General features: G+C 47.3%; 1 protein-coding gene across 1 annotated transcript in view; it reads left to right on the top strand.

Moving 5' to 3' along the window:
• Positions 1-2,982: 2,982 nt before the first annotated feature.
• B4GALNT3 (beta-1,4-N-acetyl-galactosaminyltransferase 3) overlaps positions 2,983-14,653 on the top strand; it is a 98,236-nt gene continuing 86,565 nt past the window's right edge. The window contains exon 1 of the mRNA XM_055315484.1: positions 2,983-3,381. Within this exon, the coding sequence (XP_055171459.1) occupies positions 3,213-3,381 (169 nt within the window). The 5' untranslated portion in view covers positions 2,983-3,212. The remainder of the gene's footprint in view (positions 3,382-14,653) is intronic.

Here is a 14,653-nt window from a genome sequence, read left to right as displayed (position 1 = left end):
ATTAGGAATTGAAAGGCACTAGCTGTGTGAAAGCATCTGGGTATGCCAGGTGTGAGGGAAATCTCAGGGATGAGGAGACAGAAGATGGAGAGCCATGGGGTTTTCTGGCTTTCTTATCCTTGCCCACTCCTGTACCCTCTCACCATAGGTAGAGAAAGAAAGATCTTTAAAAAAGTTATTTACCTATCTAAAGTAATCTCTGCACCCGCTGTGGGGCTTGAACTCATGTCCCCAAGATTAAGAGTCACATGCTCTTCCAACTGAGCCAGCCAGGTGCCCCAGAAATGATCTGCTTAAGGTATAAGAGCATAGAGTGAGAAGAGGAGGGCAAAGAAATGAGATGTGCAGAGTGATTTCTTTCCTTTTCTGAATTTCTTTGGAATTCACTATTTGGACCAGAAACTTAGTCTTTCTATTGTCAGATCTCTTTTTCTGTGGAATATCTTTTCTCCTCAACTAAATGGCACGCTCTCTGTTTTATGTCTCTCCCATCTCCCACATACTAGATATTTCAAGAGTTTGGTCAATGGAAGTGATTACATGCGTTCTCTCAGGAGGACCAGTCTTGAGGAGAGGATTGTAGTAGGGCTGCCACCTGTTGCCGTAACAAAGTACCTGAAAGTGACTCAGCCTAACAGCCAGTCTGGTTGCTCCTAATAGGAGAGAGACAGACAGACAGACTCTATTTACAGAGACCCTGATCACTTTGCACCTGCCTCGGCCAAGCTTGTCCATGCTGGCTGCTCTTGTATCTCAGCCTTTTAGAGAGAGAGAGGAGCATGAAAAGTGCACACGTGTATGGTTTGGAACTTTGCAGAGACATTTCCCTGGGGTTGTTAGAGAATTGTTCTTTAGATCTATTATTTATTTATTTATTTATTTATTTATTTATTTATTTATTTATTTATTTATTTTTAGATCTTTTATTAAAGAACTACATCAAAAGTTCTGGGGGATGCTTGCCCTGAGCACTATGCTAAAATGGACATTGTGCCACGTATCAAGGAGGCAAAGCTTCATTTTCGGAGCCTTGCAGTGAGGTTGGGGAGTCTGTACATATGAGTGGGTGGGGCAGGCTGTCAGTTCTACTAAAGCTCCAAGCAGGATGGGGTTGCTCAAGACTGGGTTCGACCAAGAAAACTTCATAGAGCCTGAAATGGACCTTGAAGCAAGGATCAAATCCGACTAAAAAGAAAACGTTCGGGGGGGGGGGCAGTAAATTAGTTTATTTTACCTCCAGCAGGTTTCATATGGTCACATAAAGTTGGAAAAGTTTTTGGAAAGCCCTGAATTCCAGATTTACAGTTTGCGTTTTAATCAGTAAACACTAGGAAGCCATTAAATATTTTTGAGCAAGTGTCTGAATTTGTTAAAGAATTGTATGGACTACCTGGTAGTACAGAAGAGGATGACGGGGGTTGGGGGTGGGGAATTACAACAGTCCCTAGAGATTATTGGACAATTCAGTAGCCAACTAAGATAGTAGCAGAGAGAATGGGAAACATAGCACTCAGTTCTGGGAAACTTCTGTCTTGGAACACTATTTGCATGTTGTTTGAGTTTAAAATATCTGGGATTGCTTTTCTGTTTCTTCGCTTTCTTCATAGTCTCCTGACCACTTTCCCCAGGAGAGTGGAAAGAAAATTCCACTATTACCTGTTGATTGTCCTTAGGCAACTCTGCTCCACTGGACCTTAATTATTTCATTTAAATCAGATGATAAATATTTTACCTGCTAGAAGGCAGAGCACTGGAATACAGAATATCTTGATGTCATCTTTTCAATTCTTTGAGTGCCTTTCTTGTTTATTAAAAAAATCATTTATTTAAATATTTATTTATGATAGACAGAGAGAGAGGCAGAGACACAGGCAGAGGGAGAAGCAGGCTCCATGCTGGGAGCCCGAGGTGGGACTCGATCCCGGGTCTCCAGGATCACACCCCCAGCTGAAGGCAGCGCTAAACCGCTGAGCCACCCAGGGATCCCCCCCCCAAAAAAAATTATTTATTTAAGTAATCTCAGCATCTAAGGTGGGGCTGCAACTCATGATCAAGAGCTTGCTCTTTGGACTGAGCCAGCCAGGTGCCCCTCTTTTTTATGTTTTTTAAAAAATATATTTTATTTATTTATTTGACAGAGAGAAAGCTCAAGTAGGCAGAGCAGGAGGCAGAGGGAGAGGGAATAGCAGGCTCTCAGCTGAGCAGAGAGCCCTACCCAGGACTCAATCCCAGGACCCTGAGATCATGACTTGAGCCAAAGGCAGATGCTTAACCGACTGAGTGACCCTCCCCCACCGCGCCCCTTTCTTTCTGATTTTTTTCTTTTCTCTCTCTCTTTTTGATTTCTAATTCTTCAGAACTTTCCAACATCTGCTCTCCTCCAACAGCTATTTCATCCCAGACTGGGAAAAAAACACCTGGGAGTCAATGTGAGGTGTGCATAACTTGCCCAGAGTCTCCCGTCGAGGTGGTGGAGGCTGGGATACAAGGGTCTTCACACCCAACCTGGACGAGGAAACCGTGGCTGAGCTGACGGCCACTGCCTCTGGCGAACACCTCGTCTACCCTTACACCTAACGTAGGAAGTAGAGTCGCCCGTGGGCCCGTCAGCCCTCACCTCCTCCCCAGCAGGAACGCCTCCCCAGCCCCCTCCGTTTCCCCGGGCCACACGGGTTTCGGATTAGAGCTCGCCCCCTCCTACGACCCCAAGCGTCCCGAGCCGAGCCGGAGGAGGCGCCAGCCAATCTGCCCCGGGGAGGCCGAGCGTCGCCCCTCCCGGTCCCCGGGGCTCCTCAGGGGCGGGTCCACCTGTGCCCGGGCCGGGGGCGGGAAGGGGGCGGGACAGGTGGGTGTGCGGCCGCTCCCTGGGCGGGGAGAAGGCGCGGGAGCTGGAGGCGGCGGGGGCCGGAGGTGCGGGCGCGCACCAGGGGAGGAAGCCTCGCTGCGGGCGGTGGGAGCCAGCGAGCCGGCGAGGGGGGGCGGCGGGCGGGCGGCGAGGAGAGGCGCGGAGGGCAGGGCCGGCCGCCGAGGACACTCGCGGGGGAGGCGCGGGCTCCGCTCGCGGGCAGAGACCTGAGGGGCCCCGCGAGCGCGGAGCATGAGCCGGCGGCCGGCTGGAGAGCGCCCGGGGAGCGCGGCCGCGGCGCAGCCCTGAGACGCCCGGGGTGCGGGGCCCGCGGGGGCCGGGGGCCGGGTGCGGAGCGGCCCGCGCCATGGGGAGCCCCCGGGCCGCGCTGCTCCTCCTGCTCCTGCGCCCGGTCAAGCTGCTGCGGAGACGCTTCCGGCTGCTGCTGGCGCTGGCGCTCGTGTCCGTGGGGCTCTGGACTCTCTATCTGGAACTGGCGGCGTCGGCTCAGGTCGGCGGGAACCCCCTGAACCGCAGTAAGTAGCGCGGGGGGGACGAGGAGGGCGCGGAGGTGGGCGGAGGCAGGGCCGTGGCTCCCGGCGCGGGGAGACCAGACTCTAGTCCCCAGACCCGACTCGCAGCTCCCCTTCGCGTGCTGCTGCCCGCCCGGGCGGCGGCGCGCGGCGCGGGGGCTGGTCGCCGAGTTCCAGACCGGCCTGCCCGCGGGGCTGTAGGGGGCCGGGGCATCCCCGGGGGGCCCGCCCGCCCCGCGGAGCCGCCGCCCAGGCGGGGGCACCTCCCGCGCGCCAGGCTCGCAGCCCCCAGCGAGGCAGCGCGGCGGAGGTGTGGGCTGGGGATCTGAGTCACGGCGCCCTCGGCCGTGCGTCCCCCCAGGCGGCGCGCTCCGCGGAGCGCGGCCCAGACTTTGCCCGCCGGCTGCTCTAGGGCTCGCTGCGTTTCCTCTCCCGCTGCACTTTCCGGGGCTCTTTATTTTAGCCGGACGGCGGAGAGCCCCGTCCTCCCCCTGCCCCTCCCCCGCCCCCCTCCCAGCCCCTTCCTCTTCCTCCCTGGGAGAGCCTCACTCTCCTAGTCCTGGCCACCGCTCTAGCGAGTCACCTGAAGCTCTCTTTGGAACGTACTGAACTCACCAGACCCACCCTGGTCGTGGAGACAGTGGACCAGGCAGTGGTTAGATTCCTACTCCTCTTTTTAACTTAGCTAAAGCCACTTAATTTTTCTGTGCCTCAGTTTCCTCCTAGGAAAATGGGAGGGAAAGGTCTCGTTTTACTTCAGTAGCCATGGCTACCCGACGTCATTTTCAGTTTACTCCAGATGGACCTAACAAAGTAAAACTCTGGAAGTGTCAGGAACTGGAAAAGGTCAGTGTAATAGCAGGAAAAAGTGGAGAAACTCCAGATGAGGAGGTTCCCTGCCCAAGCCTGAGGAGTGGAGCTTCATAGTTCAAGCACATTGTTTCCCATGCCTTCACTTTCTCCTTTGAGGAAATTCTGAAGGTGTATGCAGTGATGAAGTGACTGGTGAGAAGATGCTTGGACATGTCCTTGTGTCAACTGCTCTGCCCAGAGTTGGGTGTGGTGCTTTGCCTCCTCCTGTGGCTAAAGAGAGGGAATTACTAGGGTCAGTAATTGAGCTGGTTCAAGGTAGAGACATATATTTATGGCAGAACCTCTCTGTTGGAGTAATTCTGGCTCTGAGCAGGGAGACTGGGGTTCCAATCCTGGTTCTGCCATGAACGAGTCGGGGGATCCAAGAAATGATGGCTTCTCAGGTAGGAGAAAGTTGGACTAAATTGATCTCCAAGGTCCCTTTGAGTCTGGATGCTTAAATTGTGTGATCATCCCTGCTTGAGCATTTCCAGGGTCAGAGAGCTCACCACATCTTGAGGAGGGCTCTGCTTGGCCACAGCTCCACAGCTCTAAGTAGGAGAGCTCTTACTTCTGATGACCGAAATTTGCCTTCCCCTAGTTAGTTCTTCCCTCCCCTGAGCCTTGCTCTTCCCTCTGAAAGACAGTGAATCTACTCTTCCATACTGTAGCCACTCAGTCCCAAGTGGGTGAGCCCAGGTAGAATGTGTACAGGTGGGAGGCCCCAGGAAGGGATCACCCTTCTCTCCTCCTTGGGATATCCCTTCTCAGCGTGGCCACCATTTTGTTAGTGTGGTAGCCAGTGGGATCCTCAGCACAGATTAAAAACAGAGGAAAGCAGTTGCTTTGTGATCCTGATGTTAATAACGTCTCTTCTTCCCATCCCCAACACACTTTTCCTTTACTTCAAGTGTGCTTTCTCCTTGGAGGCCAGAACCAGTTTGCCATCATCATAATTTCATACTCTGGCTCCTAACCTCTGACTCCTGTTGGCTGGCTCAGCCTTAGCTATCAGTTCGTGGGGCTGTTTGGTTTCCCTTCTTAGATGAATCATAACTCTCTGACTGGGTTTCCTTATTCTTTACTTCCATTTCCAAATGGACTCTTCTCCAAAAAGGTGTTCCCAGCTTCCAATTCCAGCAATGTTTTTTTTTTTTTTTTTTTTTTTGGTAGGTTTGAGAGTGCTTTAATGGGGAGCGCTCCGGGAGAGGTGGCCCGAGTTAGGGAAGTCGCCAATGTTTTTGTTTTAATGAGAGCCCAAGCCTGGGCACTGATGGGTCATTTGTGTCCTGTCTCAGCCTCCTAGAACCCTGAAACCCATTTGCTCTGCAGGGGGACTTTTCATTCTGGGCTGTCCCATTGTCTTCTACTCTTGCCTGGATTTCCTTTTGGAATGTGATTTAGACAGTGGCTGTGGTTTCTGGCTCCTTGTCTCCCATCCTCCTTTGTTTTTAAGAAGCCCAGATATCTTTCATCAAAGTCCTCTCGTGTCCTATAGGTTTTACTCCCAGCTCTGAGCTATTCCTCTGGAGGCAGAGCAAGGGAGGAGGAATTAAGGAGTAGAGGTAAGGAAAGGCTTGCTAGCATTCCCTTCTTTACTCCCTGGCACACCAACAGCAACCTGGCAATAGAACTTCCCTCCCAGGACTGCACCCATGGCCTTGACCACAGCAACCAGAGTCCCAGCTTGGCTCTGCTTCCCAACAAGCCACCCTACCTCCTCTCTCTAGCAATTCCTGCCAACTCACTCTACCATCAGACTTCCTGTCATCTGTAAGGCTGGCCTCTTTTACCAAGAACCTTTCATTTGCCTGTCCTTGTGTGACCGATACATTGATCTGATGCTGGAAGAAGTGTATGGAGAAAAGGCAGTCACAAACTCCAGGGTGGTAAAGTAATGACAGGGGAGCATGCTTCCTGCTTCATCTTCATGGAATAACCCAGTAGTTTAAGATATGGATGACGTGCAATTTGGGTTCCATATGTAGAAAGAGATACACCCACAATTGGAGTAACTTCAGAGAAAAACAACCCAAATCTTTAACAGATAGAAAATGGGTCCCTTGGACAAAAGAATTAGAACTGTTCAGTCATTCATTTAAACAAATATTTATTTAGCACATACTTTGAGTAAGGCGTTGTGCCAGGTCATTTAGATAGAATGATGACTACATTATGGTTTCTGCCCTCTCAATGGCTTTCTCTCTAGGAGGGGAGTTTAGGTGCATATATGAAAATAATCACAATATGAAACAATTATTGCATTTTACAGATGTGGAGCCTAGATGTTGCTGTGACACTTCTGGAAATGGAATACAGCTCTTTCAACTAATATTTCATGCAAGTGTTGACATTTCAGGAGATCTTGAGTTGGGAGACTTTAACGGATATGGAAAGAGGAGGCTATTCAATGCAGAAAGCAGTATAAATAAAGACCAGTGAAAAGTTAGTGTTTGGGAATGTTGAGCATCTGGGTTTGATGAAACAGAGAGTAGGAGGGAGAATATAGGATGGTGTTATATTATGAAAGACTTTGAAAGCAACCTTGAAGACTGGCATTTTTTTGGTAGATAAGAGAAAGCAGTTTTAGAATAGGGTAGGTAACATTGTAGAATGGAACTGACAAGGGTAAAGCAGTTTTATGGTACTTTAGCATGGATGATGCCTGAACAGGGTATTGAAAGTGCTTTGCTGTGGCTGGCATTAGCCCATTGACTGCTGAATCATGAAGCTCTCCTGGGGATAGGTCAAGGTGGTAGTGGGGCATTCAGAGGGCTTGGGGCAGGCACTATATACTAACACGGTCATAAATATTTCAGTATTTTAATAACTGGTACAGCTGTACTGGAGCATACTGGCTGAAAAGCAGCCCTGGGAACAGACTATTATTGGAAATTTAAAGACTCTCCATCCTGGCAGGTTTTAACAAGTTATACCCATTTGTTCAGATTGGATTAGCTAAATCCTGCCTGGGGCAGAGGTCTGGACTAAAATGGTTTCTAGATTCTTTGCTCTATAATTGACCTACTGCTGGGACCAACTTGGTGCTGGCCAAGAGATTGCATTTGGGCACAGAGCCAGGACAGAATGATAGCATGCTAGCCTCTTTCTAGATCTCACGGGGCTGGTTCTGGTATGTCCCTGTTGAAGTGTCACGTTTACCCACTGAACCCTAAAGTGTTTCCAGGCTCAGTAATTAATCAGCTTTTGCTGCCTTAAATCTAAAACACATCTCTCTGGTTGGCCCTTGTGACTTCTGATTGACTTTGAATGGGCCTAGGGAGGCACACCCACAGATGTCAGGCAGGCAGGCAGCTCAGCTCCTGAGGTCACCACAGCCATTCTGATTTGAAAAGGATACAAACCCTCCAAGGCAGAGGTAACTCAGGGCAGAAGGGTAATCTGAGCCGCAGGCAGGGAAAGAGGTAGAACAAATGAGACAGATGTGTGGGCAGAGCTGGGATGGTGTGGCTTAGAGTTGACACTCAGCAGAGGTGAGTAGTGAGGGGAAGCCAAGCCTGACTCCTGTGCTCCTTGTGCCCTGGACCTCATCTCCCAATGCCCTGGCTGTACTGCCCTTCAAACCTGTGGGACCTCTGACTCCTGTTCCTTTGTCCTACTTATGTCTCTTTATGTTGCCATCCTGGCCACCTGGCTGCTGTGTGTATCTTCAAATCAGTATTCAATTCTGGGCACACACTAGGTGCTTGAATAAATACCTCCTGGTTATGGATGGTAAGCTCTGAATTTCCAAGCACCTGATATTTTCCACTGGCAAATACTTTGTTTTTCAGTGATGGATCCAAGAATAGAACCTAGGAATTCTTGTTCCTTGTACCATAATACATATAAATAACAATAAGCTTTCAACACATATGCAAAATAAGAATTAAGCTATCAATGCTTTTTTTTTTTTTTTTTTTTTATATATATTTATGATAGTCACATAGAGAGAGAGAGAGGCAGAGACACAGGCAGAGGGAGAAGCAGGCTCCATGCACTGGGAGCCCGACGTGGGATTCGATCCCGGGTCTCCAGGATCGCGCCCTGGGCCAAAGGCAGGCACCAAACTGCTGCGCCACCCAGGGATCCCCTAATGCTTTTTTTATATGAGCATGTTTTCTTTGGACTCAGCACCGTGTGTACCAGGAATGCTGTGTGGGACAGATAGGAGGAGACCTTACCCAGACTTGGCATCTCCTTTCCCTGGTCTCTTCCCTTCTTCTGACATGGCCAGGAGAACTGCAGTAGCACATCTCACCATCTCTCCTACCCATGCCACCCACGGACCCTCATTCCAAACTGAGGCTCCATTCGCCTGCTCAGGGTTGCTGAGGCTCCTTACCACTCCTCGTCCCGGGAGTTGTTCAGATGCCCTGCCTGATTATAACTGCTTGCAGCACCAGGTCTTCTGAAGTAACCACCTCTGTGCTGGTTTTAGGAGCTGCTGGTACTTGCACTGCAGTGATTTTCCAGACCACAGAGCCTGGTCTTGCCCTCCAGTGCTAAGCTTTATGGAGCAGAGCGGAGCAGCCGCCATAGCACAGTTTGCTTTGGAAGGGGGCCTAGAGGCTGTTCTTGGAGCCTAGTTCTGTACCAAGTTCCACCAGTCTCAAAAATCTGCCCTTTGATTTTCCACAAAGACTTTTCGTTATATCCAAGGATGATGAAGTCTAAACCAGGCCAATGATATAGTTTGAGCTTTCAGACCCCTTTAGCCTGTGATCCATAATTAATAGATTTATATGTTACCCGATATATAAAAAAATACTACTGGAAGAGGGAAGAACAGTTTGGATGGTGTATATAAAGGGCGTTGGGTGGAATATGTTATATATTCTGAGCAAAGCATGATGGATAGCCCTTTAAATTTTGCAGACTTTTGGGTTCTAATAAGTGCTGCTTTCAATGTTAGAAGTATCCATGAGACAAGCAAAAATGAATATTATTTTTATCCTTGTGATATTTTTGTATGTAATTTATTTTTTAGCTAAATTTAAAAAAATCGTTTTAAACTACTAACCAACATTTTTAGAAAATAAGGATACAGATTGTCCTTATGGTCCCTGACTGTGTGTGTGCGTGCATGTGTGTGTGTGTTTTGTTTTTCATAGCTTTTCATTGAAGTATCTTACATGTTCAGAAAAGCGCACATACAGCTTGAATCTCCCTGTGCAATGAGCACCCTGATGAAGAAGCAGAACATGTAAGAATTCCCTTCCAGAGACGCCTGGGTGGCTCAGTGGTTGAGCATCTGCCTTTAGCTCAGGGCGTGATCCTGGAGTCCCGGGATCGAGTCCCACATCGATCTCCTGCAGGGAGCCTGCTTCTCCCTCTGCCTATGTCTCTGCCTCTCTGTGTCTCTCATGAATAAATAAATAAATCTTAAAAATAAAAAAAAAAAAAGAATTCCCTTTCAGTGGCTACCACAAGGACAGATTCACTTAGCCTGTTTTTATGTTTTCTGTATGAAAATACATGCTTTATTTTTTTACATGCTTTATTTTAATGTTTATGATTACAAAAATAATGCATGTTCATTATACCAGATGACATCTGTGTGTCTCAAGCACATTAACCCCAGTAAAATTACTTTTTTGTGCTGTTGGTCCTCTAATACAACTGATACAATAACTTAAGGAGTGGCCAATGAAGACCAGTGACCTAAATACAATGAGAGACAGCCCTATGAAATTCTCCATAAGAACTGCTACCAATGGGGCACGTGGGTGGCTCATTGGTTGAGCGTCTGCTTTTGCCTCAGATGGTGATTCCAGGGGCCTGGGATCGAGTCTTAGGTTGGCTCCCCACAGGGAGCCTGCCTCTCCCTCTGCCTATGTTTCTGCCTCTCTATGTCTTTCATGAATAAATAAATAAAACCTTTGAAAAAAAAAAAAACTGCTACCAGGGTGGAGTTGAAAAACATTGCTTATCCTGTGTGTGAGAACCCTCCAAAAAGGTTTCTCTGGTCTTGATATTAGAAATAGTGGGCAGCCCCGGTGGTCCAGTGGTTTGGCGCTGCCTTCGGCCCGGGGTGTGATCCTGGAGACCCAGGATCGAGTCCCACATTGGGGTCCCTGCATGGAGCCTGCTTCTCCCTCTGCCTGTGTCTGCCTGTGTGTGTGTGTGTCTCTCTCTATGTCTCCTTCTGCCTCTCTGTCTGTCTGTCTGTCTCTCTATGTCTGTCATAAAAAAAACAAAAAAACAAAAAACTTTAGAAATAGTTGTGCTTCTTTTGAGCAGTCAATTTGTTTAAAATTTTATTGGCTATGTAAATGGTGCAACTACCTGGTTTTTCCCTTTGTATTGGTTACTAGAAAGGTTTAGAATTCAATTATTGGTTCATCTGGAAAAAAGTATAAAAGATTTTATGATCCGTCTTTTGGTATGAATTTTATACCTCTATATCTTTATTTTTTCTTTCCCCCAACAATGACTTCTAGTTTATGTCATCTTACATTCCATGGTCCTTGTATACCACTTTAACTTTTACTGAAGCTAATTAAAGCATACAAAAAATCAATAGAAGTGCTATGGTATGTAAAAAAGCATGAAGAAGGGCAGCCCTGGTGGCACAGCGGTTTAGCGCTGCCTGCAGCCCGGGGTGTGGTCCTGGAGACCCGGGATCCAGTCCCACATTGGGCTTCCTGGGTGGAGCCTGCTTCTCCCTCTGCCTGTGTCTCTGCCTCTCTCTCGCTCTCTCTGAATGATTAAATAAATAAATCTTTAAAAAACAAGCATGAAGAAGAAATGAAAAATCACTATAATTCTACTATTTTGACCTAGAGATTGTTGAAAAGAAAAAGAAATAAAGTGGGGATCCCTGGGTGGCGCAGCGGTTTAGCGCCTGCCTTTGGCCCAGGGCGCGATCCTGGAGACCCGGGATCGAATCCCACGTCGGGCTCCCGGTGCATGGAGCCTGCTTCTCCCTCTGCCTGTGTCTCTGCCTCTCTCTCTCTCTCAATCTCTCTGTGTGACTATCATAAATAAATAAATAAATTTAAAAAAAAAAGAAAAAGAAAAAGAAATAAAGTATAATAAGCTGTGATAACCAGATGCTGGATTCTGGAATACCTTAAACAAAAATTCTAGATATATAAGCTAGAAAATATTCTTCCCAGTCTTTTTTTTTTTTTTTTTTTTTTTGGTCTTTACTTATGTGTTGAAAAGTTGAATGGCATTCAAAAATAAATTCTCACCTTTTTATGAGTATCGTTAAAAGCTTAGAATTTTCTGAGATGTTGGGGCCTGAGTCCGCATCATTGAGAACAGTGACATAAATACAAGGAAAATTCAATAAAACTTGGGGGACCCCATCACCCCTGATAAAGCAGCTAGGAGACTGGTCAGAGAGGCTGGGGAACCTTTGTCATATGGGCTTCTACCCTACCAGACCAATGGTGAGACCATAAACATGAAGACCTGTGGCCATTGCCCAGCCTGTGGCTTATGGGTGCATAAAGTCACAAACATCAGAGATCCAGCCCCTTTACTAACAGATGAGGAAAACAGGTCCGGGGAAGAGATGTTATCTCTCTCCTCTACCAATTTCATTTAAACTGTTTTCTAGGGATCCCTGGGTGGTGCAGCGGTTTAGCACCTGCCTTTGGCCCAGGGCGCGATCTTGGAGACCCGGGATCGAATCCCATGTCAGGCTCCTGGTGCATGGAGCCTGCTTCTCCCTCTGCCTATGTCTCTGCCTCTCTCTGTCTCTCTCTGTGTGACTATCATAAATAAATTAAAAAAAAAAAAAAAAAAACGTTTTCTTGTGGTGCCTAGCAGAGGCTATGCGTGCATCCTATTCCATACCAGATAGAATTGTGCTTTCCAGTATCAAGACCTGGGAAAACGGCCCAAGGATGGGAAAAAAGAGAAAGAAAGGTGGGGGTGGGAATAGAGAAATAACATTCCAAGCAGACCAAGGATTTTATATATAAATGCCCAGAGATTGAGTGGTGTGTATTTTTCAATTTTTATTTATTTTATAAATCTGGAGTGTCTGCGAAGTGATTCACTTTAAAACTTTAAATGCTTATGGAGCATTTACCTTCTTGTGGGGGACTGAGTGGGGGTAAAAAGCATTGATAGTTCCTGGAAAAAATGATGAACTCTGAAGACAAGGCAGGGCTTTAATCCAAGCTCTATTACTCACTAGTTGCAGGACTTTGCATAAGGTACTTAGTCCTTTTCAAGACTCAGATGCTTCATCTGGGTAAGGGGATGGGGGGGCACACTTTGGGTTATAATGCCCTCCCTGTAGAGCTTTTCTTATTTCTCAGTAAGATTTAGTGAGCCTAGCACATATTAGGTGCCCAATTATTTAATATAAGCCTTGCACATATTAAGAGCTCAATGAATATGAGTTCCCATCTCTTCCCCCTGAGAGTTTGCAGTCTAGTAGGAATTAGAAAATGGCTGGACAGGCAGGAGTCTATAGATACATTCCTCAACCAGCTCTTTGCCAGCACCTCAATCCATGATACAGTACTGCCTGGTCCTCAGCAGTTCTCAGGACATCCATGTCCAGCACCTGCCATCAAATACATGTTCTTTAACCACCCTTTTTTTTTTCTTCTGTCATATTCAGCACTGACTCCCATCTTTCCATCCCCATCCCAGGCAAAGATTTGCATTAGGGGGTAGGAGGGGTGGGTCTGAAGTCAAGGGTTTTGCTGAGAACGAGGGATCTGTTGGGGAGGTGTCAGGGCACAAGAGCTCTGCAGTTGGGAAATGGGAGCCTGTCAATGTGCTGCACGTCCCCGAGCACACTCTGAGGATTTCTGGGACTGGAAGCCAGGAACACTGGGCAGTTATCTTCGTTTCAATCTTAGCTTTGTAACTGACTTATTGAGGGTCCTAGGGCAGGTGCCTTTTCTTTTGAGGGCTTCAGTTTCATAATCTTTGGAAGGAGCTGCCTCTTTCAGGACTAGGCTTGGAACCTCTCCCGTGTCACTGAGGTGTCAAGGGGACAGTCAGTATTCGCCACGCTGGCACTGATCTTTCATGACTCAGTTGCCTGAACTGAGAGGTGGCAGCTATCCCAGCGCTTCTGGCTACTCGGTCTCCAAGGTCATTTCTGACAACATGGTCTCCACCATACAAGCAGTTGCCTCGAAGATTAAAGGCCTCTCTGCTGAGATCTTCTTACAAATCCTCTGATCCACTCCTTTCCACCCTGCCTGCCAGCCCAAGGTTCAAATAGATGCATGCAGGCATGTGCACATACACACCCTCCTCTCACCAAACAGCTGGTCTCCTGACTGCTTACCACCACCTCTGAGTCAAGGATTGGCAGGAGGAGTAAGGACATTGAGGATTTCCTCATGAACCAGGGACTGAGTGTTAATGGAGCATCTCAGTTCTTGGTTGTCTTTTTTGTTACAGCTCAGTTGAGAGAGCCTGAAAAAAGGGAGAGGACGATGAGGAGCAAATCTCAGGCAAACAGCTTCTGGGAGAAGTATACAGGCACAGCGGAGGGGAGAAATTGAGAAAGAGACACGACCCACCCCATTTTCTCAGGGATTCAATAACTATAATTTGCAAAGCTCTAAGTTTTATTTGGTTCTATTTGGTTCCTTTAAAAATACTATTTAGATACTATATTGTTCTTCTGTTTATAATAACCTAAAACATTTATTTTTTCTAATCTATTATCTAAAGTTGTTAGTTTCCCTAAACTAAGAGGCTGCCGAAGTGTTAGTATTTGCTTGCTGCTCTGACATTCAGTATTTTTTTTTTTTTTAAGTAAACTACACTCGGGCGCCTGGGTGGCTCAGTGTGTTAAGTGTCTGCCTTTGGCTCAGGTCGTGATCCTGAGATCTGAGATCAGTCCCACATTGGGCTCCCTGCTCAGCAGGGAGTCTGCTTCTCCCTCTACCCCTCCCACCAGCTTGTGCACACTCTCTCTCTTCCTCTCTCACAATCTCGCTCTCAAATTAAAAACAAAAAGTCATTAAACTCTACATCTAACATGTGGCTCGAACTTAAAACCCCAAGATCAAGAGTCGGATGCTCTACTGACTGAGCCAACCAGGCACCCCTCAGTTCTTTATATTTTGACCCCTGGGGATTTCCCTTGCTTTATAGATTGTTTAATTATGTAAATAAAAATAAGTTTATAAATAAAAAGTCATATTTTGTCCAGCATATCTTAGTATTTCACTGTATTTCTCAAAAGGAAGTCCTTTGGCTTGAACTTTTAAGACTATTTCCAACCCCGATAGCCTGTAATTATTGGGAATTGTGTGTGTGTAAGCAAAGGTGAAGGTTCCCATTTGAGGGTTATAGTAGAAGCTACGTAAACTTCCAGGGAATGCAAACCCTATAGCACAGAGGCACACGTGGTATGAAGATGAAGTTGGGACAATGGTTGTCACATGCTTGTAGGGTCTCAAGTGCTAAGCTACTGAGGTTGGATTTGGTG

The sequence above is a fragment of the Nyctereutes procyonoides genome, unplaced genomic scaffold, assembly GCF_905146905.1.
Source record: "Nyctereutes procyonoides isolate TBG_1078 unplaced genomic scaffold, NYPRO_anot_genome, whole genome shotgun sequence".
NCBI classification, from domain to species: domain Eukaryota; kingdom Metazoa; phylum Chordata; class Mammalia; order Carnivora; family Canidae; genus Nyctereutes; species Nyctereutes procyonoides.
The sequence above is the reverse complement of the archived record's forward strand: the minus strand, read 5'-3'. Positions and strand labels throughout refer to the sequence as shown.